General features: G+C 44.7%; 1 protein-coding gene across 3 annotated transcripts in view; it reads right to left on the bottom strand.

The window, feature by feature from the left end:
- Positions 1–25,559, bottom strand: part of LOC147120591 (protein mono-ADP-ribosyltransferase PARP14-like) — a 169,310-nt gene that overhangs the window by 120,358 nt on the left and 23,393 nt on the right. Inside the window, exons 6-10 of one of the 3 annotated variants that reach the window (XM_085986719.1) lie at positions 18,465–18,713; positions 18,031–18,267; positions 13,341–14,869; positions 5,946–5,997; positions 5,513–5,626 (exon numbers count right to left, since the gene is read on the bottom strand). In XM_085986719.1, coding sequence (XP_085842845.1) covers positions 5,513–5,626; positions 5,946–5,997; positions 13,341–14,869; positions 18,031–18,267; positions 18,465–18,713 — 2,181 coding nt within the window. Of the gene's footprint in view, positions 1–5,512; positions 5,645–5,945; positions 5,998–13,340; positions 14,870–18,030; positions 18,268–18,464; positions 18,714–25,559 lie in introns of all 3 variants that reach the window. The other 2 variants (XM_085986720.1, XM_085986718.1) reach the window with 2 other exon arrangements.

The raw sequence follows: 25,559 nt of genomic DNA, 5'->3' as shown, positions 1-25,559 counted from the left end.
ATCTAGACAGTAATCCATTAATAAAAGCATCCCGTACCGATTCTTCCTTATATTCTTCAGCCGTCACGGCCTTATAATTACAGTTAACACTAAGGCACCGAAGTGCTTGTAAATAAGTATCCAAAGATTCTCCCACCTGCTGCCTACGGGCAGATAGAAGGTGACGTGCAAATACCTCATTCTTTGGTTTAACAAAAATCTTTTCCAATGTAGAAATAGCCACTTCGTAAGTTTTACAGTCCAAAATATACTTATACACATCCGGAGCAATGTAGTTGATCAGCATATTCAGCTTATTTAGAGACTCTTGATCCAACACGCCCAAAAAGTTTTTAAATGTACAATACCAATGTTTCCATTTATCATCCACTCCTGCAGAATTAGGGTCAGCATTGAATCGTTCTGGTTGAAGATATCGCTCCATTCTGACATAAAGTTAATAAATTGAAATGAAGAATAGGTTTGCCTTTCTAATCTAGGCTTTATTAACTTAAAAATCCTGTAGCACATCTTTCAACACCCAGTCCCAACTAAAGGCTGGAAAGAACTGAATTTAAGATGGCCACCACAAATCACATGACATCAACTACCAGTGAGATTACAGCATATATCCCAAGGCAGGAAACAAACAACCAATCACAATACTTCTTACTAAACATAAAGAATAATCACCACAAAGATACAAGGCTAAAATTTCCGAGGGTGGGGGGGGGGGGTTGAAGTTTTAACTTTGGGTGAAGGTATAAAGCGGTCGATGTCGAATTAGCCATCCATTATACACCACACTTGATTCACCTTTCCATTGGATTTGCGATGGGGGATGGGGGTGGGAAAAACTGGGGCAGGGAAGACCTAATATTTCCTTGTGGAACCCATATGAGCACTCCTGCCCCTCCTAGACCCACAAGGGAAGTCAACGAAAAGTAATACAACTTACTTTTTTGGGGCTCTTCTGGCCCCAAATCTTCATCCTGCTGCCACAATGGCTTCCCCATGCAGGCCTCTGGTTAAAATAGCAGTCATGCCCCGATGATGTAATCAGAGCCCAATCTACATATTTAAACAAGAACCCCACCAGTTTCCAGCAAAAATCAGAACCTGCGGGAAATGAACAGGCCCTTGGCGGGAAAGACAATGTTAACTGGCTGTCCAGTTTCCACCAAGGTTAACATTTCTCCATATAGTGGAAAGTTTACCACTTAGTTTAAGAACATAAGAACATAAGAAATAGGAGCAGGAGTAGGCCATTTGGCCCTTCGCGCCTGCTCCGCCATTCAATAAGAACATGGCAGATCTTCTAACTCATCTCCACTTTCCTGCACTATCCCCATATCCCTTGATTCCATTAATATTCAAAAATCTATCAATCTCTGTCTTGAATATACTCAACGACTAAGCCTCCACAGCCCTCCACAGCCCAAAGATTCACTACCCTCTGAGTGAAGAAATTTCTCCTCATCTCAATCCTAAATGGCTGACCCCATATTCTGAGACTGTGACCCCTGGTTCTAGACTCCCCAGCCAGGGAAACATCCTCCCTACATCTACCCTGTCAAGCCCTGTAAGAATTTTGTATGTTTCAATGAGATCACCTCTCATTCTTCTAAACTCTAGAGAATATAGGCCTAGTCTACTCAATCTCTCCTCATAGGACAATCCCCCCATCCCAGGAACCAGTCTGGTGAACCTTTGTTACACTCCCTCTATGGCAAGTATATCCTTCCTTAGGTAAGGAGACCAAAACTGTACACAATACTCCAGGTGTGGTCTCACCAGGGCCCTATATAATTGCAGTAAGACGTCTTACTCTTATACTCAAATCCTCTTGTAATAAAGGCCAAAATATCATTTGCTTTCCTAATTGCTTGCTGTACCTGCATGTTAACTTTCAGTGATTCTTTTACAAGGACACCCAGGTCCCTCTGAACATCAACATTTCCCAATCTCTCACCATTTAAAAATTACTCTGTTTTTCCATTTTTCCTACCAAAGTGGATAAGTGCACATTTCTCCACATTATATTCCATTTGCCATGTTCTTGCCCACTCACTTAGCCTGTCTATATCCCCTTGAAGCCTCTTTGCATCCTCACAACTTACATTCCCATCCAGCTCTGTATCATCAGCAAATTTGGATATATTACATTTGGTCCCCTCATCCAAATCATTAATGTAGATTGTGAATAGCTGAGGCCCAAGCACTGATCCTTGCGGTACCCCACTAGTTACAGCCTGCCAATCTGAAAATGACCCATTTCTTCCTACTCTCTGTTTTCTGTCCATTAACCAAAACTCAATCCATGCTAGTATATTACCCCCAATCCCATGAGCCCTAATTTTTTAATAACCTCTTGTGTGGCACCTTATTGAATGCCTTCTGAAAATCCAAATACACCACATCCACTGGTTCCCCCTTATCTATTCTGCTAGTTACAACCTCAAAAAACTCTAACAGATTTGTCATAAATCCCTGTTGACTCTGCCCAATCCTTTTATTATTTTCTAAGTGCCCTGTTACCATGTCCTTAATAATAGATTCTAGCATTTTCCCTACTACTGATGTCAGGCTAACTGGTCTGTAGTTCCCCGTTTTCTCTCTCCCTCCTTTCTTAAATAGCGGGGTTACATTCACTACCTTCCAATCCACGGGAACTGTTCTAGAATCTATGGAATTTTGGAACATGACAACCAATGCATCCACTATCTCTAGCCACCTCTTTCAAAACCCTAGGATGCAGGTCATCAGGTCCAGGAAATTTATCGGCTTTCAGTCACATTAATTTCACCAGTACTATTTTTTTTACTAATACTAATTTCTTTCAGTTCCTCATTCTTGCTAGAGTCTTGGTTCTCCATTATTTCCAGGAAGTTTTTTTGCATCTTCTTCCACGAAAATTATTTGTTTATTTTTCCTCCCATTTCCTTATTCCCCATTACAATTTCTCCTGTCTCAGCCTGTAAGGGATCCACATTTACTTTTGCTAATCTTATCCTTTATCCATACCTATAGAAGCTTTTATAGTCTGTTTTTATATCTCTCACTAGTTTACTCTCATATTCTATTTCCCCTTTTTTTAAATCAATTTCTTGGTCCTCCTTTGCTGAATTCTAAAATCCTCCCAATCCTCAGATTTACTACTCTTTTTGGCAATATTATAAGCCTCTTCCTTTGATCTAATACCATCTTTAACTTCTCTTGATAGCCACAGTTGGACCACTTTTCCTGTGGGGTTTTTGTGCCTTAAAGGAATGTATATTTGTTGTAAATTATGCATTAATTCTTTCAATGCTAGCCATTGCTTCTCTACCATCATACCTTTTAATGTAGTTTCCCAATCTACCTTAGCCAACTTGCCCCTCATACCTACGTAGTTTGCTTTGTTTAGATTTAAGATCCTAGTTTCGGATTTAACTAAATCACTTTCAAACTCAATATAAAATTCTATCATATTACGATCACTCTTCCCTAAAGGCCCCTTTACTACAAGGTTATTAATTAATCCTTTCACATTGCACAATACTAGATCTAAAATAGTCTGTTCCCCAGTTGTTACCTCAACATAGTGATCTCGAAAACTATCTTGCATACATTCCATGAATTCGTCCTCCACATAATTACTATAAATTTGGTTTGCCCAGTCTATATGTAGATTAAAGTCCCCCATGATTACTGTATTACCCTTTTTACATGCACCTTTAATTTCCTAATTTATACTCTGCCCTACATTACAACTACTGTTTGGGGGCCTATAAACAACTCCCACCAATGTTTTCTGCCCCTTGTTGTTTCTTAGCTCCACCCAAACTGATTCTACGTCTTGATTTTCGGAGCTAAGATCCTTTCTCTCTACTGTCTTTATCCCATCCTTTATTATCAGGGCTACCCCTCCTTTTCCATTTTGCCTATCTCTTCTAAAAGCTCAGTATCCTGGAATATTTAGTTCCCAACCTTGGCCACTTTACAACCACGTCTCCGTAACGGCTATTAGAGCAAACCTGTTAATTTCTATCTGCGCTATTAATTCAACTATTTTGTTGTGAATGCTGCACGCAGTCAGATATAGTGCCTTTAGCTTTGACTTATTTCTATTTTTCCCTGATGTCACCTTAGTCACTGATGCCCTATTACCTTTGTTACTCTCTCTGTCCCTTCCTCACCCACTCTGCTTATTTTTACCCAAAACTCTACTCTGCTCTAGAGCCTTGACATTTCTCTCGCTGCTTTTAAATTTACTCTTTCGTGAATCCTCCCACCCCCACCCCCTTCATTAGTTTAAAGCCCCGTCTACTGCCCTAGTTATTCGGTTCGCCAGAACACTGGTCCCAGCCCGGTTTAAGTGGAGCCCGTCCCAATGGAACAGATCCCTTTTTCCCCAGTACAGGTGCCAGTGCCCCATGAACTGAAACTTCTTCCTCCCACACCACTCTTTGAGCCACTGATTTAAACCTCTAATTTGTTTGTCCCAAAGCCAATTTGCACGTGGCTCAGGTAACAATCCAGAAATTGTTACCTTTGAGGTTCTGCTTTTTAATTTGGATCCTAGCTCCTCAAACTCCCTTAGCAGAACCTCATTCTTAGTTCTACCTATGACATTGGGTCCTACATGGACCACGACAACTGGATCCTCCCTCTCCCGCTCCTAGTTCTTCTCCAGCCATGAGGAGATGTCTTTAACCCTGGCACCGGGCAGGCAACACAACCTTCGGAACTCCCTATCGCAGCTGCAGAGAACAGTATCTATCCCCCTGACTATACTGTCCCCTACCACAACTACATTCTCTTTCGCTCCCCCCACTTGAATGGCCTCCTGCACCATGGTGCCATGGTCAGCTTGCTCATCCATCCTGCAGGCTTTTCCCTCATCCACACAGGCAGCAAGAATCTCATACCTGTCGAACAAGGGCAAAGGCTGAGGCTTCTCCAGCGCTGCACCTGGGGTCCCCTTACCTGCCTGAGTTGCAGTCACACCCTCCTGTCCCTGACCACTTACCAGACCTGTACCACTAACTAACCTAAGGGGTGTGACTGTCTTCTGGATCAAAGTGTCCAGGTAACTCTCCCCATCCCTGATGCCCCGCAATGTCTGCAGCACAGACTCCAGCTCAAAAACTCTGAGCTGAAGTTCCTCAAGATGTAGACTCTTACTGCAAACGTGGTTGTCTGGGATCACAATGCTCTCCACAAAGTCCCACATGCTGTAGTTGCGGCACACCACCTGCACTGCCATCCCTATATGACCTTGTTTTATTTAATTAAATTTACAGTGTAGTTTCTTGACTAATTACTTGATCTAGATTAAGTTAAGGGTACTGAAATTAAATATCTACCTGTAACACAAAGCACTACAAATAGTGTAGGCAAAAATCAACAACTCCTTCTCCCTCTTCTCCAAATTCCTACTCTTTCCAAATTCCCAACTAAAACACTCTCTTCACGTCCATTCCGTTTAATCCCGCTCTGTGCAGACCGCTATTTGCTATTAATATTTAGATTGATTATTTCTTAAACTTACCAGAAGTTAAGTCCATTGTGTTGTTGGTAGAATTTACTATGGCATCTGTACTTTCTTGGGCGATATCACCTTTTTTCAGTTCTGTGGTTACCCCACCTATTTGTACTGTTGGGACTGGTGATAGTTTAGACACTGCAGAGAGATCACAGCATAGGTACTCTAAAACAAAGAAATATATTGTTCACGTATGTTATACAGTTAAACATTAAGCATTTTTGAGAAGGAATCTTAGATGGCTGTGAATTACATATTTTTCATGATGATCACAAGTTTTTACATTTTTTAAATGTTTCTACGCATCTGTGTGAGGACGACGACTGTAACAAATGCCTTGGATTCCACTTCTAGCTCGTATAATGTTATGTGTAAAACATTGCTGTAAGGCCATGTGTATGAATTAAATATGTATGTCTACATATAAAGTATGTCTTACCTTGGATAAAAGACAATGGTGGCGTGAGGACTTGTTTGTGTTGTTCAATAACCTGATCAGCAAAAGAAAAATTGTTAAAGAACAGACAGGGGTGAATATTTTACTAACAATGTTTTTTTCCAGCAATTTGTTCAACAAGTTCTGAATATCTATCGATTATATAAAATATATTGAGTCACATCCTCTATTTGGCTCTTTCAGTCCATATCAGCTTCTATTGATCTGATTGCCCAATGGGAATCAGATTATTCTTGTAGTGATTTGATTGGTTCATGGGTACCAGTACTAGTCGTACCACTCACCTATGTACTAAAGATAATTCCACACTCTCCCACTCCACAGCCAGCCCCTCTGTTCTCTGATGATCTGCCAGCCTGACTCTGGTGTCCAACCCTCTAGACCAGGCCCTGGTCCTCCGCTTCCCAGAGAGCTTCCGGCTAGATCGAACTCGCCAAAACCAATCCTGGCCCAACAACACCGGCCTGCTGCTATCAATGCCTTAGTGAAGGTCCTCCCATTTTCCTTTCTTTAAAAATTCATTCTCAGGATGTGGACATCGCAGGCAAGGCCAGCATTTATTATCCATCCAGATATTATTTGAACTGAATTCAAATTCTCAAATTGCCATGGTAGGATTTGAACTCACATTCTCTGGATTACTAGTCTAGGCCTCTGGATTATAGTCTAGCACTGCTTGGCAAAAGGATGGTCGAATGGTACAGTCAGCCAGCACACTGCCTTTACAGTTCTGAGATCTGGGTTTAAATCCAGCCCAAAATTGCAGAGGGAGCTTCAAACAGGCGTTAGGCCACCTACTTGAATATGTAAAGGGTCAAATGCCTGGTTCACGTGTGGGCCCTGGATGGTGGATTTTTTGTCTACACCAATATGGTAGGTGGAGCAATCCGTCTCGTAATGAGCGTACGCTTCCTGCCCGCCATATTGGAGGTCGTTTAGGACCACAAAAACAGGCATTGTCAAATTTCTTGGCCAATGACTTTAAAGAGTAGGGGAGAAAAATTCAATTGGTTTGCGCCTCCCGTTAGCGCCTTAAGAGGGCGCTAATGGGGCGCAAAGCAACTAGCGCCCGTGGGCAGCGATGTTTGCGCCGCTCACACAATTAACTAGACATTTTGCGACAGCGCTAAACACTACCGCCACGATCTCCTGCACTGGCAGATCGTGACGTCAGTCGAGTGTGCAACGCCCCGGTAGCGCCCCGGAGCAGATATTGAGTGGCGCCCCCTGCCTTACCACCTGCCGCTAGCAACGACAGGTGGAGGGGAGCGCTTTGCAGTCAGGGAGGGACTGGGGGAGTGCTATTTAAAGGTGACTGCTTCCTGCCTTTTTTTGTTGGTGACATTTTTGCACCACGCATTCTGAGAGAGAGAGACTTCTGGAGAGATTCAACGCCGTGTGAAGGAGTTTTGGGTACTGAGCAGCACTTTGCAGGTTCATTTTAATTTCACCTTCCTTGTATCGATTTAGAAGAGACTGTGGGGGCTGCACTCTGAGCTCTTTCCCATGGCCTCTCCATTGTTCTTTCCAGCAGATTTGATGTACAGGTCTCTCCAGGCCGAGATTCAAGACTGCAATGAGCAGGATGTGGATGGAGAGCAAGATCAACCCTCCCCTTTAAGAACTGGCAGGTGCCAGTGTGTCTGTGTTCCATTGCTGACTGACATCACATGAGCTTCGCCAGCGCTCTGAGGTAGCGCCTCGCTCCTTGGCCTTTGCACCTTAAGACAGGTGTGAAGCACCTGATTTAGCACTCCAATCACCTCCAGGGGCGATAAAAGCCAAGTTTGCAGCCGGAGGCGATAATTAGCGCCAGGCGCTAAACTTTGCGCACGGCCGATAATTGCGCCCCAAATGGGGCAATACTGAATTTTTCCCCCTAACTTTCTTGCAGAGATGCACACCACCTGCCCTGGTGCTTGGGTTCCCAGTTGCTTTTTAACTTTACCAATCTTGCTCTGAATATCACGGCCTCCAGTAACTAGAACCTCCTTTGCAAACTTAGGCCTCAATATTAACCCCCCCACCCACCCCACACAATAACAGGTAGGAGATGGTTGCGGGGGAGTGAAAGAGTTAAATATAGGGAACACGATGCCAACCCTCCACTTTTGACAGCAAAAAATAACTAAAAGATTGATTAAGAAAGGGAAGATAGATTATGAAAGTAAATTAGCAAAAAATATAAAAACAGATAGCAAAAGTTTCTATAGTTATATAAAAAGAAAAAGGGGGGCTAAAGTAAATGTTGGGCCCTTAGAGGATGGGACCGGGAAATTGATGGTGGGAAACATGGAGATGGCAAAAACCCTGAACAAATATTTTGTATCAGTCTTTACGGTAGAGGACACTAAGAATATCCCAACACTGGACAAACAGGGGGCTCGAGGGGGGGAGGAGCTAAATGCGATTAAAATCACTAAGGAAGTGGTACTTGGTAAAATAATGGGACTCAAGGCGGATAAATCCCCTGGACCTGATGGCTTACATCCTAGGGTCTTGAGGGAAGTGACGTTAGGGATTGTGGATGCATTGGTAATAATTTTCCAAAACTCCCTGGACTCAGCAAAGGTCCCGGCAGATTGGAAAACTGCTAATGTAACACCCTTATTTAAAAAGGGGAGTAGGCAGAAGGCTGGAAACTATAGACCTGTTAGCCTAACATCTGTGGTTGGTAAAATGTTAGAGTCCATTATTAAGGAGACAGTAACGGGACATTTGGATAAACATAATTTAATTGGACAAACTCAGCATGGTTTCATGAAGGGGAAGTCCTGTTTGACAAATTTGCTTGAGTTCTTTGAGGAAGTAACATACAGGGTGGACAAAGGGGATCCAGTGGACGTAGTATATTTAGACTTCCAAAAGGCATTTGACAAGGTGCCACACAAAAGATTATTGCTCAAGATAAAAAGTCACGGGATTGGGGGTAATATTCTGGCATGGGTGGAGGATTGGCTCTCTAACAGAAAGCAGAGAGTTGGGATAAATGGTTCGTTCTCAGACTGGCAATCAGTAACTAGTCGTGTTCCGCAGGGGTCAGTGCTGGGTCCCCAACTCTTTACAATCTATATTAACGATTTGGAGGAGGGGACCGAGTGTAACATATCAAAGTTTGCAGATGATACAAAGATGGGACGGAAAGTAGTGAGCGAGGAGGACATAAAAAACCTGCAAAGGGACATAGACAGGCTAAGTAAGTGGGCAGAGATTTGGCAGATGGAATACAGTACTGGAAAGTGTGAGGTTATGCACTTTGGCAGGAAAAATCATAGAGCAAGTTATTATCTTAATGGCAAGAAACTGGAAAGTACTGTAGTACAAAGGGATCTGGGGGTCCTGGTGCACGAAACTCAAAAAGTTAGTATGCAGGTGCAGCAAGTGATCAAGAAGGCCAATGGAATGTTGGCTTTTATTGCTAGGGGGTTGGAATATAAAAACAGGGAGGTATTGCTGCAGTTGTACAAGGTATTGGTGAGACCGCACCTGGAATACTGCATACAGTTTTGGTGTCCATACTTAAGAAAAGACATACTTGCTCTCGAGTCAGTACAAAGAAGGTTCACTCGGTTAATCCCGGGGATGAGGGGGTGGTCATATGAGGAGAGATTGAGTAGATTGGGACTCTACTCATTGGAGTTCAGAAGAATGAGAGGCGATTTTATTGAAACATATAAGATTGTGAAGGGGCTTGATCGGGTGGATGCGGTGAGGATGTTCCCAATGATGGGTGAAACTAGAACTAGGGGGCATAATCTTAGAAGGGGCTGCTCTTTCAAAACTGAGATGAGGAGAACCTTATTCACTCAGAGGGTGGTAGGTTTGTGCAATTTGCTGCCCCAGAAAGCTGTGGAAGCTACATCATTAAATAAATTTAAAACAGAAATAGATAGTTTCTTAGAAGTAAAGGGAATTAAGGGTTACGGGGAGCGGGCAGGAAATTGGACATGAGTCTAGGTTTGGAATGGTCACGGCCCTGTGGGTAGTGGAGTGGGCCCAGGAGCTGTGTAGCCTGGTTCTGCTCCTACTTCTTGTGTTCTAATTCTGTGTTCGATTTCAGGAGATGGTTTTATTCCTGTTCCTGGCTGGGTGGAGATCGCCTTTACAGAAGGTAAGTACTGTAGAAAATATAGGGACAGAGTGATCTCCTGGACGAGTTTCAATCGCCTAGATGGGTCGGAGAGGAATTTCCCAGATTTTTCCTCCCAAATTGGCCATTGGGTTTTTTATCTGGTTTTTTGCCTCTCCCGGGAGATCACATGGGTTCGGGTGGATCGAGAGGGGTAGAAGATTTGAGGTTAGGATCAGATCAACCATGATCTTATTGAATGGTGGAGCGGGCTCGAGGGGCCGATTGGCCTACTCCTGCTCCTATTTCTTATGTTCTTATGTTTATTATGGCACCCACAATGCACTTGGGTGCTCGATTTAACATTCACTGCTGCTGCACGGGTTTCCCAATGGGTTAGGAAACCCGGAAGTTAAAGGGAGGCAGTAGCTGTGAGTGCCTTTTTCAGCACTCCTTGTGGGTCAGGAGGAGCAGAAGCACACCCTCTGGCCCCTCAAGGAAGCCTTCAGCTTCCTGTAGCCCGATAGACATCGTCCTGAAGACTCGGGCTCCAGAAATAGCCGTGCCTCTAGCCAAGCTGTTCCAGTACAGCTACAACATTGGCATCTATCCAACAATGTGGAAAACTGCCCAGGTATGTCCTATCCACAAAAAGCAAGACAAATCCAATCCGGCCAATTACCGCCCCGTCAATCTACTCTCAATCATCTGCAAAGTGATGGAAGGTGTCATCGACAGTGCTATCAAGCGGCACTTACCAAGAACCTGCTCACTGATGCGCAGTTTGGGTTCCGCCAAGACCACTCGGCTCCCGACCTCATTACAGCCTTGGTCCAAACATGGACAAAGGAGCTGAATTCCAGAGGTGAGGTGAGAGTGACTGCCCTTGACATCAAGGCAGCATTTGACCGTGTGTGGCAGCACGGAGCCCTAGCAAAACTGAAGTCAATGGGAATCAGGGGGAAAACTCTCCACTGGCTGGAGTCATAACTAGCACAAAGGAAGATGGTTGTGGTGGTTGAAGGTCAATCATCTCAGCCCCAGGATATCGCTGCAGGAGTTCCTCAGGGCAGCGTCCTAGGCCCAACCATCTTCAGCTGCTTCATCAATGACCTTCCCTCCATCATAAGGTCAGAAATGGGGATGTTCGCTGATGACTGCACAGTATTCAGTGCCATTCACAACTCCCCAGATAATGAAGCAGTCCATGCCCGCATGCAACAAGACCTGGATGACATTCAGGCTTGGGCTGATAAGTAGCAGGTAACATTCGCGCCACAGAAGTGCCAGGCAATGATTACCTCCAACAAGTGAGAGTCTAACCACCTCCCCTTTTCATTCAACGGCATTACCATCGCCGAATCCCCCACCATCAACATCCTGGGGGCTCACCATTGACCAGAAACTTAACTGGACCAGCCACATAAATACTGTGGCAACAAGAGCAGGTCAGAGGCTCCGTATTCTGTGGCGACTGTCTCACCTCCGGACTCCCCAAAGCCTTTCCACCATCTACAAGGCACAAGTAAGGAGTGTGGTGGAATACTCTCCACTTGCCTGGATGAGTGCAGCTCCAACAACACTCAAGAAGCTCAACAACATCCAGAACAAAGCAACCTGTTCGATTGTCACCCCATCCACCACCTTGAACATTCACTCCCTCCATCACCGCTGCAGTGTGTACCATCTACAAGATGCCCTGCAGCAACTCGCCAAGGCTTCTTTGGCAGTACCTCCCAAACCCGCGACCTCTTCCACCAAGAAGGACAAGGGCAGCAGGCACATGGGAACACCACCACCTCCAAGTTCCCCTCCAAGTCACACACTATCCTGACTTAGAAGTATATTGCCGATCCTTCATCGTCGCTGGGTCAAAATCCTGGAACTCCCTACCTAACAGCACTGTGGGAGTACATAGAAATATAAAAGATAGGAGCAGGAGTAGGCCATTCGGACCCTCGAGCCTGTTCTGACATTTAATGAGATCATGGCTGATCATCCAAATTCAGTACCCTGTCCCTGCTTTCTCCCCATATCCCTTGATCCCTTTAGCCTTAAGAAAGATATCTAACTCCTTCTTGAATATATTTAATAAGCTGGCCTCAACTGCCTTCTGTGGTAGAGAATTCCACAGGTTCACCACTCTCTGGGTGAAGAAACTCCTCCTCATCTCAGTCCTAAATGGCTTACCCCTTATCTTTAGACTGTGGCCCCTGGTTCTGGACTCCCCCGCCATCGGGAATATCCTTCCTGCATCTAGTCTGTCTAGTCCTGTTAGAATTTTATAAGTTTCAATGAGATCCCCTCTCATTCTTCTAAACTCTAGCAAATATAAGCCTTTTTGACCCAATCTCTCTTTATACGTCATTCCTGCCATCCCAGGTATCAGTCTGGTGAGTCTTCGCTGCACTCCCTCCATGGCAAGAGCATCCTTCCTCAGATAAAGCGACCAAAACTGCACACAATACTCAAGGTGTGGTCTCACCAAGGCCCTGTACAACTGCAGCAAGACATCCTTGCTCCTGTACTCAAACCCTCTCGCTATGAAGGCCAACATACCATTTGCCTTCTTAATCGCCTGCTGCACCTGCATGCTTACCTACAGCGACTGGTGCACAAGGACACCCAGGTCTCATTGCACTTCCCCTTCTCCCAATCTATTGCTGTTCAGATAATAATCTGACTTCCTGTTTTTGCCACCAAAGTGGATAACCTCGCATTTATCCACATTATACTGCATTTGCCATGCATCTGCCCAATCACCCAACCTGTCCAAATCATTCTGGAGTTTCTCGGCATCCTCCTCACAGTACCTTCGCCACATGGACTGCAGTGGTTCAAGAAGGTGGCTCACCACCACCTTCTCAAGGGCAATTAGGGATGGGCAATTAATGCTGGCCTTGCCAGCGACGCCCAGATCCCATAAGCGAATAAAATAAAAAGCCAGCCTACCCTACCCCACTCCACCCCAGACTTCCCAATTGCTGAGAAGCATCACCAAAGGTCCCTCACTGCGGCCTCCTGCCACTGGTATTAACTCCCACCCGCCTGCCAGGCAGTCCATTTGGCCGGCTGCGAGTCAGGAAACAGAGCTAAAAAATATTAATGAGGTCCTGCCGTTACAGCCTTTCCGGGTTCTTCAGCCGTTTAGGCCTCACCCACACCCTCCTCATCGCCCCGTAAATATCGGGGCCTTGGTGTCTAATCGAGGCAATTATTTACCGAGCACAAAATTTCATCTGACTTTTGGTCTAGTATAATTTGCTAGATGGATAAGCTGAAGCCATTTGATAGTTACGTACACTTACAGGTTTTGGGAGGTTTGACGAACCCTGGTGTTCTTCCTCGGTTTTAATTAACAACATACACCCATGTCCTTTAGCCTTGACTTGTAGAGTGCCCTTGTGCTTAGAGAGGGCTGTGGCCTCTCCTGGTTTGTGGTAAGTGTAGGTTTCTGACTGAATCAGTGATAACTTATTCATAATAGCAGAAACTGCCTCATTTATATGCTCTGCTACTCCAAATACTTTTAAACCTGGAGAAACCGTTCTGGTATACGTTATGGTGACACCTTTGTTTTGGATTTCAGGCAGTTCTGTGAGAATCAAGGAACTTTCCATATAGTCTACTTGCATCACTGTGGCAGGAATGAGCTGTGTGATCACCTGCTTATTGTCCAGATGACTATTTATTATTTTTGCAACATCTGCAACAATGCCTGAAAATCCTACAATTATTATGGCAGCTGGATTCTTCTCCTCTATGATTCTGCAGCCCTCACTGCTTGACTGGATATCAGATTTCAAATCATTAAGCAACCTTTTCCATTCGTCAACTTCAGTGACTTTGATTTGCTGTGGAGTGAAGTCAATCCTTACTTCCTGGAACAACTGCTTTATTTTATCTTCTACTTTCTTTACATCTGCCTTGACAGCCAAGAGTTGAACAGACTGTCTACGCACCAGTGTGGCCTTGATGTCCTTTTGAATGAAGTGAGTTTGCACAAATTTGTTCAGGTCTAGAGATTTTATAAATTCATCCATGTGTGAAGACAGATTGAGAGGCTTCCTTTCTAACTGGGACTGAAACTGGTTGATGACTTTTTGAGCTTGGCTAACTTTCTCCTTCAATCCTTTCAGCTTTAAGACTGGGGGAGCGACGTTGGTGGATATTTCCACAGAGGAAACGGTGTCTTTGACATGACTTTGCAGAAACTCCAACTCCTCGAGACTTTCCAATGGAATCTGCTCTTCGACAGTATTCCGCTCATCCTCTAATTCTTTGTTTGCCTTTTCCAATATTCCTTGTAGTTTTCTGGAAGTGTCTGAAACTTTACTTTGTTCCCCAACAACAACAATCTTGTTTTCTGTAGAACAGTAAAGGACATCAAAGCCAGGTGCCTTTAGTCCTCTGCTTTCGTTCTTCACTTTTCCCCACAAGTCTTTATCTATTGGAAAGTCTCTGAAGTCAAACTTCCCGATGAATTTCCGAATTGCCTCTTCTGCGTGCTTCTTCCAGTCCTTAGCAATTTTGTAGCACAACAATATATTTGCATCAAAAGAAGGCTTCAGAATCATTTGCTTTGAATTTGGAGAGTCTGTAAAGGTAATGTCACAATAAACATCCTTTGAAATTTCTTCTAACTCTTGGTTATAGAGACGAGTCTTCTGGATGTAGCTTAGAAGTGAGGGATTGATGCAAATGTCACATTGTTCAGGCTGTTTGATTTTCGGACCATTATCCCCATACAAAGATAGTTGCAGTCCATGGTAGTAGCGACTAACAGTCAACTGAAGACCTTTTAGGGAATGTTCCCTTTCAGCGACTCTTCTTACCACTGCAAAAATACAATTGGAAAAAAACAAACAATTTTAGTGAGTAGAAATAGATGTATCTATTATCTATCTATTCCTGTGTCATATTCCAGAATGTCGCACTTGTTACAGATGCAAAACAATCTTTTTTTTTGAAGCGAAAGCCAGTCAGTTCATGCCAGGCCCTTCTTACCAGGAGGTTTGGTCTCCGTATCACAGGAATGATGCCGAATTATTGAAGGGAGTCCTCAGCAATGCCTCAATACTGATTTCTGAACTTTAGAGCACTGAGCTCCAAAGAATGATAGTTTACTTTGCGACTTTGCTCTCTGGCGAAGAGGATGGGGAAGGGCATGATTGGGGTCTTTTCAGATTTTGCAGGTACGGTTAATTTGAATCGGAGAAAGGTCTGACAGGATTCAAAGGCTAATGGACAGATTTTAAAGTGGCAAAAGAAAATATGAATTTTAGGCAACTTTATTTGCATTGATGATAGAATTATGGAAGAGTACGAGAAGGGTGGTGAAATGGAAAGCCATGCAAGGTTTCAAAAAATAATTGGATGAATTCCTATCAGGAAGCGAGTATGGAAACTGACAGGAAGTTTACGAGGGTAGGCTAGATTATCTCACATGTCAAACATAGTGCTGGTGGAGGTTTGTTTCCAAAGCCACCCCCCATGATCCCCCATCACCTAAGATACTGAATGCCTGACTAACCATCATGCTAGATGATCCTTCAGAAGAACTCCAATCTCACAATATTATGCTTTCCATGGTATTGCATCAAAATAAGCAAGTCCGGATGATCAAAAACCAGCCCTGCCTGATTAGCCACAGCTGCCACCAAGGCATCAACCATTTCTGAAGGCCCGCAGAAGAAGGTACCTCAAAGGAAGAGAATCTTTATCATGCGCTACATCACTCCCAGGTTCCAGCATAGAGACTGGCACCCCAGCTGTGTTAGAGAGAGAGTTAGAGCGGTGTATCTGGTGAAGCAGCAGTAGATACCGGTGGTAGGGACAACCCAGGAGGTTGCTGGAGGGCAATGTCCTCTCCTAGCTCTGCTGAGGAGGACAGAGAGGCAGACTTCTGGGACTTCTAAGATGAAAACTGCTTGTTTCACAGAAGCAGCTATATCAGGTATTTAAAAGCCTGCCAAGGGGTTTCACCACCAGGAGTGAAAGAGGAGTCTGCTTCCAGCCTGTGTGGTGTCAGCTTGTGGTGGCCACCTCCAGGGATGCTGTAGCCCGGCCCTCACAACAGGAGTCAATGTTCACAGCCTTTGCAGCGTTGGTGGAGCTCGAACGGCGGCTATGAGTCAAACCTGTGCTCCGCCCTGGAGAGGCTGGTGTCCACCTTGGAGAGACTGATGGAACAAATGGATAGAGGCTTTCAAGGCATCTTCTGCAGTCTGCTCTCCCACAGATCAGTGGAAGTGAGGAGCCTCAGCCCCATGGGACTGGCAGTGATGCAGCGGAAGCAGCACACATTGCCCTATCTCGGCATGTCTGCACATCTGCTCCCTCGCCATCTCCTCTACCAATATCAACCATGGTGTCAGAAAGCCAGCTGGGCCAGACTGCCCTGGCAGTAGCCAAAGTGCTGCAATCTGCCGACGGGTTTTCAGAGGTTCGAGCTCTCAGAAGTCGCCAGCCACAAGGATCTCAAGGATTCTCCCACATGAGGAACAGCAGCCTTCCACCAACTCTCTGAAGCCACTGGGAGAGCACCTCGTAGGAGTAGCAAGGTTAGTGAACCTTTGCTTCAAAATGCTCTATGATGTCCCTGTTGGTCCCATGGCTCTGCTTGTACCTCTGTTACTCAGACGTGATGGGGTTGCGGAAGGGTGTCATCAGCCATGTGTAGGTGGTAACCCTTGTTCCTCCAGCAGCCATGCTTTGATGTTCCTGGATGAGTGGAAAAGTGGGGGGGAAGGATGAGTGTCACAAAGTGAAGGCTTTGTGCCAGCTGCCAGTGAACCTGGCACACATTTGCATTATCCTTCAGCGATAAGGATAATTGAGGGAGATGAATTCCTTCTTGTTGATATAAGCTGCTGGTTCATCTTCTGGTGCCCTGATAGCTACAAGCATGCAGTCTATTATGCCCTGGACACGAGGGAAGCCGACCACTGCTGTAAATCCCAGCGCTGCCTCATTCTGGCTGTTGGCGCCCATTGGGAAGGCAATGTACTGCTCTGCTTTGGCAAGGAGGCCATTGGTGACCAGCCAGATGCAGCTGCACACTGAGGAATGGGAAATGCGAGTGATACCCATTGTAGCAGCCTGGAATTTAAGGGCGGTGGGAACTTTGAGAGCCAGTGGCAAAGCACGGTCCTGCAACAACAGCCTGGTGAAGCACAGCCTCCTCACACACTGTTCCTCAGAAATAAGAAACCAACTGACTATAGACCCTTGGCCTAGAGATCCTGTGGACTGAGTAAGGCCTTTTACGAGCAGATCCTCCTCACCTGCTGTCTTCTAACAGGCCCACCTGCTGCATTGTCCTGCTGTCTTCTAACAGGCCCACCTCTTGCATTGTCCAGCTGTCTTCTAACAGGCCCACCTCCTGCATTGTCCTGCTGTCTTCTAACAGGCCCACCTCCTGCATTGTCCTGGTTGTGGAGGCTGCTGTTGCTGCTGCTCCTCTTCCCCCAACTGCTCATCCATCCAAAGGAAAGAAGCACAATTATCACCCATGATGAGCAACGAGTGCTTAATCAGGGTAAGTAAGGGGGACAAGCATCAGATCAAAGCAAACAGGAAACACAGAACTGCCTTGGAAATGCACTACTCACAATAGCACACAGATCGTAAAGACCTGAGTGCCTACAGGCGAGTGTCCCGTTAAATCCAGCTTCCAGTCCTGTCAGTCAGTTTGTGAAGCCAATCCCACTGGGCTTCAATAGTTTGCTTCTGGGCTGGTCGTCTGAGTCAACTGCGGAGCTAAAATGGCGGTCGGCAGGTTTCCGGTCGGAAAGGGGCGGTAAGTTGATTTTCCCGATTTTAACCGCTCACCCATCTCATTCTCATCGAGCGTATTGGGTTAAAATCAGGGTCGTAGATAGATACTGTGAAGATTAAACTTAGAAACAATGTGCTGGAAAGATAGCCAGCAAGAGATAAATGATTTATAACATTTGAATACATCAATTCTTTTCGTTAAAAAATGAAATACTGTACCCTCCTGATCTTGAAAACGAAGAATAGCTGTCTTTTCAAATCTTTTGATATTAATTTCTGCGATTTCCCCACCACCACTGCGTTTGGTATTTGAAAAGTACAAGTCCAGGAAGTCATCGGTCAGACTAGGATCAATTCCTTCTATCTGCACAGTATCTGTCTTCTCCAGACGGTGGGCAGTGATAACATTGTTGTCAAATGGCTTCTGACAACAATTCTGCAGAAAGGAGTTGGCATCTAAAAAAGCAACGTAAGGGAAAATTCTGTATTACTGCACGCGGGCACATTAATCACAAACTTCAATACAGGCCTCAGTGAAACCACTTCATTCAGTTCCATACATCAATCAACCTGGCTTCACCCTGAAACATGCAAATAAATGAACTGCTGCTGCTAAAAAAATTTAGAAAAGAATAAAGTGTGAGAATACCAACCTATATCAGTTTCAAATGTGACTGCCACTGTTTCACCATCTTGCAGAGGTTCGATATGATGCCCTGTGTTGTTGCTGAGGCTGTCAACATACAGTGAAATATACTCTAACCTCGAGTTACCATCAAAACCTCTCAGAACAAATTTTCGGGGCTCGTACTTTTCCTCTTCTTTACCTTTATCATATAATTGCACTTTCAGAGTTTTGCCCCCCACCTCGTGCTGCTTTTGTGAAATAATTTTTTCCAGGCCTGTAAACATAAACCAGAATGGCAAAATAATCAGTCAGTCAAATGTATCTATGTATGAACCTTACATTCCTTAGAGTACCCATCACAGCCATAGCGCTCTTTAGACATTGTGCAAGTCGAACTGCTTTCACAAAATAACTCGCTCGATAACCTGATGTAATAGGCAACAAAGAATAGGTTAGCAATTGTGTTAAAACAGCACACAAAGGAATTTTACACAAACTCATCAATCCAGTGAGCTACCAATGGAAATTAAGTCACTAAGCTCGAAGGTTTACTGTGTTCACTATTTGAATTGAAATCGTAAATGCCTTCCTTATCTATAGGATTATGATATTCGCAGCAAATAGTGAACTAAGGAAGGTTCCCTCATAAACTCTCAATCTCACTCATCCAGCTCTTGAGCATGGCTATAGAGTGAAAGAATTGGTCAGGTGTGTTGCTCTGAGATTGGAGCCTTGCGTACAAAGGAAGTTCTGATGAAAGATCACCGACCTGAAACGTGAAATCTGATACTCTCTCCACAGATGCTGCCTGGCCTGCTGAGTATTTCCAGTGTTTTCTGTTTTAGTACAAAGGAAGGATTGTTTTCCTTCTGGCCTGTTGTTAAAACTGACCTGAGAATGTGTGGTGTGATGCCGAGTGTCAAAAGGGGGAAAATGATACATCACCTCAGCTTGATGAGCACAAAAACAGCAAGTTTTATTGTCCCTTCTTTCCAGTTGTGTAAATAATGTCATTGTGGCTCTCCTAATGGCTTGTGGAAGAGAATATCATGTTTTGGGATTTTGGATCGATTTTTCTCGCACAAAAAGGATTTTGAGACTGAGTTATGATTAAGAGTTGTGCTTTAAAACAAAGTGAATTGAGAAAGATTTAAAACGGAATGGCTAAAGGCTGTAGATATTGAATAATGTGTATTAAAGATAGATGAGCCAGACTGGAAGATCTCACAACTCACCGTCTATCTCAAACTGATACATTCAGGATCTGTTATCCCATCCCAGGCCCGTCAGACAGGATGGCCAGAGGCTTTAAGCAATTCATTGTCTCGTCTCAGGCGGCCAAGCAAATATCCATTCAAATGAGGCCCAAGCCCAGAAATGGTTCAGGACTCCCAACACCAGCTGACTTTGCACCTGTTGCAGGTGGAAGTCAAAAATTGTTCCATTCTCCCAACCCCAGATCACAAGGGGCTCCTATGATTACACCCCTAGGTTACACTATCATTGAATCATAGAATGGTTACAGCACGGAAGGAGGCCATTCGGCCTGACGAGCCTGTGCCAGCTCTCTGCAAGAGCACCTCAGTGAGTCCCACTCCCCCGCCCTTTCCCCGTAGCCCTGCAAATTTCTTTCCTTCGGATACTTATCCAACTCCCTTTTGAAAGCCGTGATTGAATCTGCCTCCTCGGGCAGTGCATTCCAGATCTTAACCACTTGCTGCATAAAAAGGTTTTTTCTTACGTTGCCTTTGGTTCTTTTGTCAATCACCTTAAATCTTTGTCCTCTGGATCTCAACCCTTCTGCAAATGGGAACAGTTTCCCTCTATCTACTCTGTCCAAACCCCTCATGATTTTGAACACCTCTATCAAATCTCCTCTCAATCTTCTCTACTCCAAGGAGAACAACCCTAGCTTCTCCAGTCTATCAACGTAATTAAAGTCCCTCATTACTGGAATCATTCTCGTAAATCTGCAAATTTTTAAATTGTACCCTGTATACCATGTCCAAGTCATTAATATGTTAATATGTATCAAGAAAAGTAGTGGTCCTAGAACCGACCCCTGGGGAACACCACCGTATACCTTCCTCCAGTCCAAAAAACAACCGTTTACCACTACTCTCTGTTTCCTATCATTTAGCCAATTTTGTATCCATGCTGCCACTGTCTCTTTTATTCCATGGGCTTCAACTTTGCTGGCAAGCCTATTATATGGCACTTTGCCGAACACCTTTTGGAAATCCATGTACACTACGTCAGCTGCATTACCCTCATCAACCCTCTCTGTTACCTCATCAAAGATCTCAATCAAGTTAGTTAAACACAATTTGCCTTTAACAAATCCATCCTGGCTTTCCTTAATTAATCCACGCCTATCCAAGTGACTGTTAATTTTGTCCCTGATTACTGTTTCTAAAAGCTTCCCCACTACCGAGGTCAAACTGACTGGCCTGTAGATGCTGGGTTTATCTTTACACCCTTTTTTGAACAAGGGTGTGACATTTGCAATTCTTCAGTCCTCTGGCACCACCCCCATATCTAAGAAGGATTGGAATATTATGGCCAGTACCTCTGCGATTTCCTCCCTTAATTCCCTCAGCATCCTCGGGTGCATCCCATCCACTCCTGGTGACTTATCTACTTTAAGTACAGCCAGCCTTTCTAATACCTCCTCTTTATCAATTTTTATCCTATCAAATATCTTCACTACCTCCGCCTTCACTATGTCTATGGCAGCATCCTCTTCCTTGGTGAAGACAGATGCAAAGTACTCATTTAGTACCTCAGTCATACCCTCTGTCTCCATGCATAGGTCTCCTTTTTGGTCCCTAATCAGCCCCACCCCTCCTCTTACTACCCTTTTACTATTTATATGCCTATAGAAGACTTTTGGATTCCCTTTTATGTTGGCTGCCATTCTATTCTCATATCCTCTATTTGCCCCTCTTATTTTCTTTTTCACTTCTCCTCTGACCTTTCTATATATAGCCTGATTCTCAGATGTATTTGCAACCTGACATTTGTCATACACGCTCTTTTTCTGCTTCATCATATTCTCTATCTGTTTCATCTTGCAGGCAGCCCTGACTTTAGTTGCCCTGCTTTTCCCCCTACCTCAACTGTACCTGAACTATTTCCTCTTTAAAGGCAGCCCATTGTTCCATTACAGTTTTGCCTGCCAATCTTTGATTCCAGTTTACCCGGGCCAGATCCATTCTCATCCCCGTGAAATTGGCCTTCCCCCAGTTAAACATTTTTACTCTAGATTGCTCCATGTCCTTTTCCATAGCTAATCTAAACCTTATGATATTATGATCACTGTTCCCTAAATGTTCACCTACGAACACTTGCTCCACTTGACCTATCTCATTCCCCAGAACCAGAAAGTTCTTCTGAACACACTTCAGAAATTCTTCCCCTTCTCTGCCCTTAACACTATTATGATCCCAGTCTATATTAGGATAGTTGAAGTCCCCCATTATTACTGCTTTATAGTTCTTGCACCTCTGTAATTTCTCTGCAAATTTGCTCCTCCATATCTTTCCCACTAGTTGGTGGTCTATAGAATACACCTAGTAGTGTAATGGCACCTCTATTATTTCTTAACTCTAGCCATATAGATTCTGTCCTTGAACTCTCCAGGACATCCTCCCTCTCCAGCACTGTAACATTCTCCTTGACCAATACTATCACACCTCCTCCTATCTTTCCTTCCCTATCTTTCCTGAACAATTACAACCAGGAATATTTAATACCCAATCCTGTCCTTTTTTGAGCCAGGTCTCAGTTATTGCCACATCCTATTCCCATGTGGCTATTTGTGCCTGCAGCCCACTTACCTTGTTTTCTAAACTTTGCGCGTTCACATACATACACTGTAAACGCATCTTAGACCATCCTGTATTCTCTCTTAGTTTGACCCCCCCCCTCCAATACCTTAATATTTCTTACTTTAGTGCTCTCTGCCTCTCCCAATCCTTTGAGCCCATCACCCTGCCAAATTAGTTTAAACCCTCCCCAACAGCAGTAGCAAACCTCCCCGCAAGGATATGGGTTCCGGCCCTGTTGAGGTTCAACCCGTCCCACCACACCCAAAACTGGTCCCAATGCCGAGGAATCTAAAGCTGTACTTCCTGCACCATCTCTCCAGCCATGCATTCATCTGTGCTATTCTCCTAACTCTGTATTCACTAGCGTGTGGCACCAGGAGTAATCTGGAGAGTCCTACCTTTGAGGTCCTGCATTTTAATCTCTTTCCTGGCTCCCTGAAAACTGCTTGCAGAACCTCATCCCTCTTTCTACCTATGTCGTTGGTACCAATATGGACCATGACCTCTGGCTGTTCATCCTTCTGCCTCAGAATGTTCTGCAGCCGCTCGGAGACATCCTTGACCCTGGCACCAGGGAGGCAACATGCCATCCTGGAATCACATCTGCGGCCACAGAATCGCCTGTCTGTTCCCCTAACTATCGAATCCCCTACCACTATTGCTCTCCTGATCTTCCTCCTCCCCCCTTTTACAGCTGAGCCACCCGTGGTGCTGCGGACTTGGCTCTGGCTATACTCTCCAGAGGAACCATCGCACTCACCAATACTCAGAGCCGAATTCTGGCTGGAGAGCGAGATGCACTCAGGGAACTCCTGCACTACCTACCTGCTCCTCCTCTTCTGTCTGATGGTCACCCATTCCCTTTCTGCCTGCACACTCTTTATCTGCGGGGAATAAATGGGTCATTTTCGGGTAGGCAGGCTGTAAGTAGTGGGGTACCGCAAGGATCAGTGCTTGGGCCTCAGCTATTCACAATGTACATCAATGATTTGGATGAGGGGACCAAACGTAATATATCCAAGTTTGCTGATGATACAAAGCTAGGTGGGAATGTAAGTTGTGAGGAGGATGCAAGGAGGCCTCAAGGGGATATAGGCAGGCTAAGTGAGTGGACAAGAACATGGCAAATGGAATATAATGTGGAGAAATGTGAAGTTATCCACTTTGGTTGGAAAAATAGAAAAGCAGAGTATTTTTTAAATGGTGAGAGATTGGGAAATGTTGGTGTTCAGAGGGACCTGGGTATCCTTGTACACAAATCACTGAAAGTTAACATGCAGGTACTGCAAACAATTAAGAAAGCAAATGGTATGTTGGCCTTTAGTACACGAGGAATAGAGTAAAAGAATAAATATGTCCTACTGCAATTATATAGGGCCCTGGTGAGACTACACCTGGAGTACTGTGTACAGTTTTGGTCTCCTTACCTAAGGAAGGATATACTTCCTATAGAGGGAGTGCAACAAAGGTTCACCAGACTGCTTCCTGGATGGTGGGATTGTTCTATGAGGAGAGATTGAGAGGACGAGGCCTATATTCTCTAGAGTTTAGAAGAATGAGAGGTGATCTCATTGAAACATACAAAATTCTTACAGGGGTGGACAGGGTAGATGCAGGGAGGATGTTTCCCCTGGCTGGGGAGTCCAGAACCAGGGGTCACAGTCTCAGAATAAGGGGTCGGCCATTTAGGACTGAGATGAGGAGAAATTTCTTCACTCAGAGGGTGGTGAATCTTTGGAATTCTCTACCCCAGAGGGCTGTGGAGGCTCAGTTATTGGGTATATTCAAGTCGAGGGGCCGAATGGCCTAATCCTGCTCCTATTTCATATATTCTTATGTGACCACCTCCTGAAACGTGCTATCCATGAAGCTCGCAGCCTCAGTGATGCCAGCTGCTGCTCAAGCTCCAGAACCCGGAGCTTGAGCTCTGTTGTATCCGTGTGTTAATGGAGACACGGAATGCAGGAGTTGGTTTAACAGGTGTTTACTGGACAAAGTCTGGAGGTGAACTAAAAGATACAAGACGCTATACAGGCTTATATACCCGAGTGGTCACTACCGGTATTACAGTACACAGGGGCTCTTAAAGGTACATACACTACAATTCCTCCCCTTTTAGATAATTAGTACATAACATTTTAAGTAATCATTAATTAACATGTATACAAGAACAATAATCTACACATTTGCTGCAGTTAATCAATTATAAGTCAGTCTCTCTGGAGGCTTCCTGACTCGGTCCGGATAACGCCTCGGTGGTGTAGCAGTTTTCGGTGGTGTAGTAGGTTCTTTTGGCAAGGTCGATTCGGCTTGAATGCCAGTGTCGGGTTCATCTGGTTCCAGTATCACCGGATCGGAGGTAGATATGGGTATCTCTACTTCATCGTTAGGCGTATAGGGTTGTGGTGTAGGTTGTCCCTTTTCGGATGACTCTATGATTTGGTCAGCATGGCGCCTTATTATGCTTTCTCCGATGTCCACGGTATACATCAGCGGTCCTAGTCATGTGCAGATAGTTCCAGGCTGCCATTTCTCGGTACGGTAGTCCCGGGCCAAAACTTGTTGACCTATCTGGAAGGTTCTACTTGGCCTTTCATTCATGCCTTGAAATTGCTGGTTCTCCACGTCCCTTCTGATGTTGGGCTTGATCAAATCCAGCCGGCATCTTAGGCTTCTATTGAAGAACATCATGGCGGGAGTTTGGTTTGTAACCATATGTGTTGCATTCCTGTACGCGAACAAGAAGTTATCTACCTTATGCTGTAGATTTATGTCTTCATTACCCATGGCCTTTATGGCCTTCTTGAAGGTCTGGACAAACCTTTCAGCCAATCCATTGGTGGTGGGATGGTATGGGGCGGACGTGTAGTGCTTAACCCCATTGTTTTTTAAGAACTTCCTGAATTCCTCGGACACAAATTGCGGTCCATTATCAGAACAGATCTGTTCAGGCAGCCCATTCCTGGCAAATATGGTCCTTAATACTGTGATGATTTTTTCCGTGGTGGTGGAGGACATCTTTATTACCTCCGGCCACTTGGAGTGTGCATCCACCGCGATTAAGAACATTGAGTCCATAAATGGACCAGCAAAGTCGATATGTACCCTTTGCCATGGAGATGAGGGCCACTCCCATGGATGTAGAGGGGCTTGTGGTGGGGCGTTTTGGACGTTCTGGCATCCTAGACAGCTCTTGGTCATTTCTTCGATGTCTCCATCGATACCTGGCCACCACACAAACGCTCTGGCTAGGTTCTTCATTTTCACTCCACCCAGATGCCCCTCGTGAA

Source organism: Somniosus microcephalus, chromosome 4 (genome assembly GCF_052327205.1).
Source record: "Somniosus microcephalus isolate GS21.2 chromosome 4, FLI_Smic_1.0, whole genome shotgun sequence".
Taxonomy (NCBI): domain Eukaryota; kingdom Metazoa; phylum Chordata; class Chondrichthyes; order Squaliformes; family Somniosidae; genus Somniosus; species Somniosus microcephalus.
This window is presented reverse-complemented; position numbering and strand designations above follow the sequence as displayed.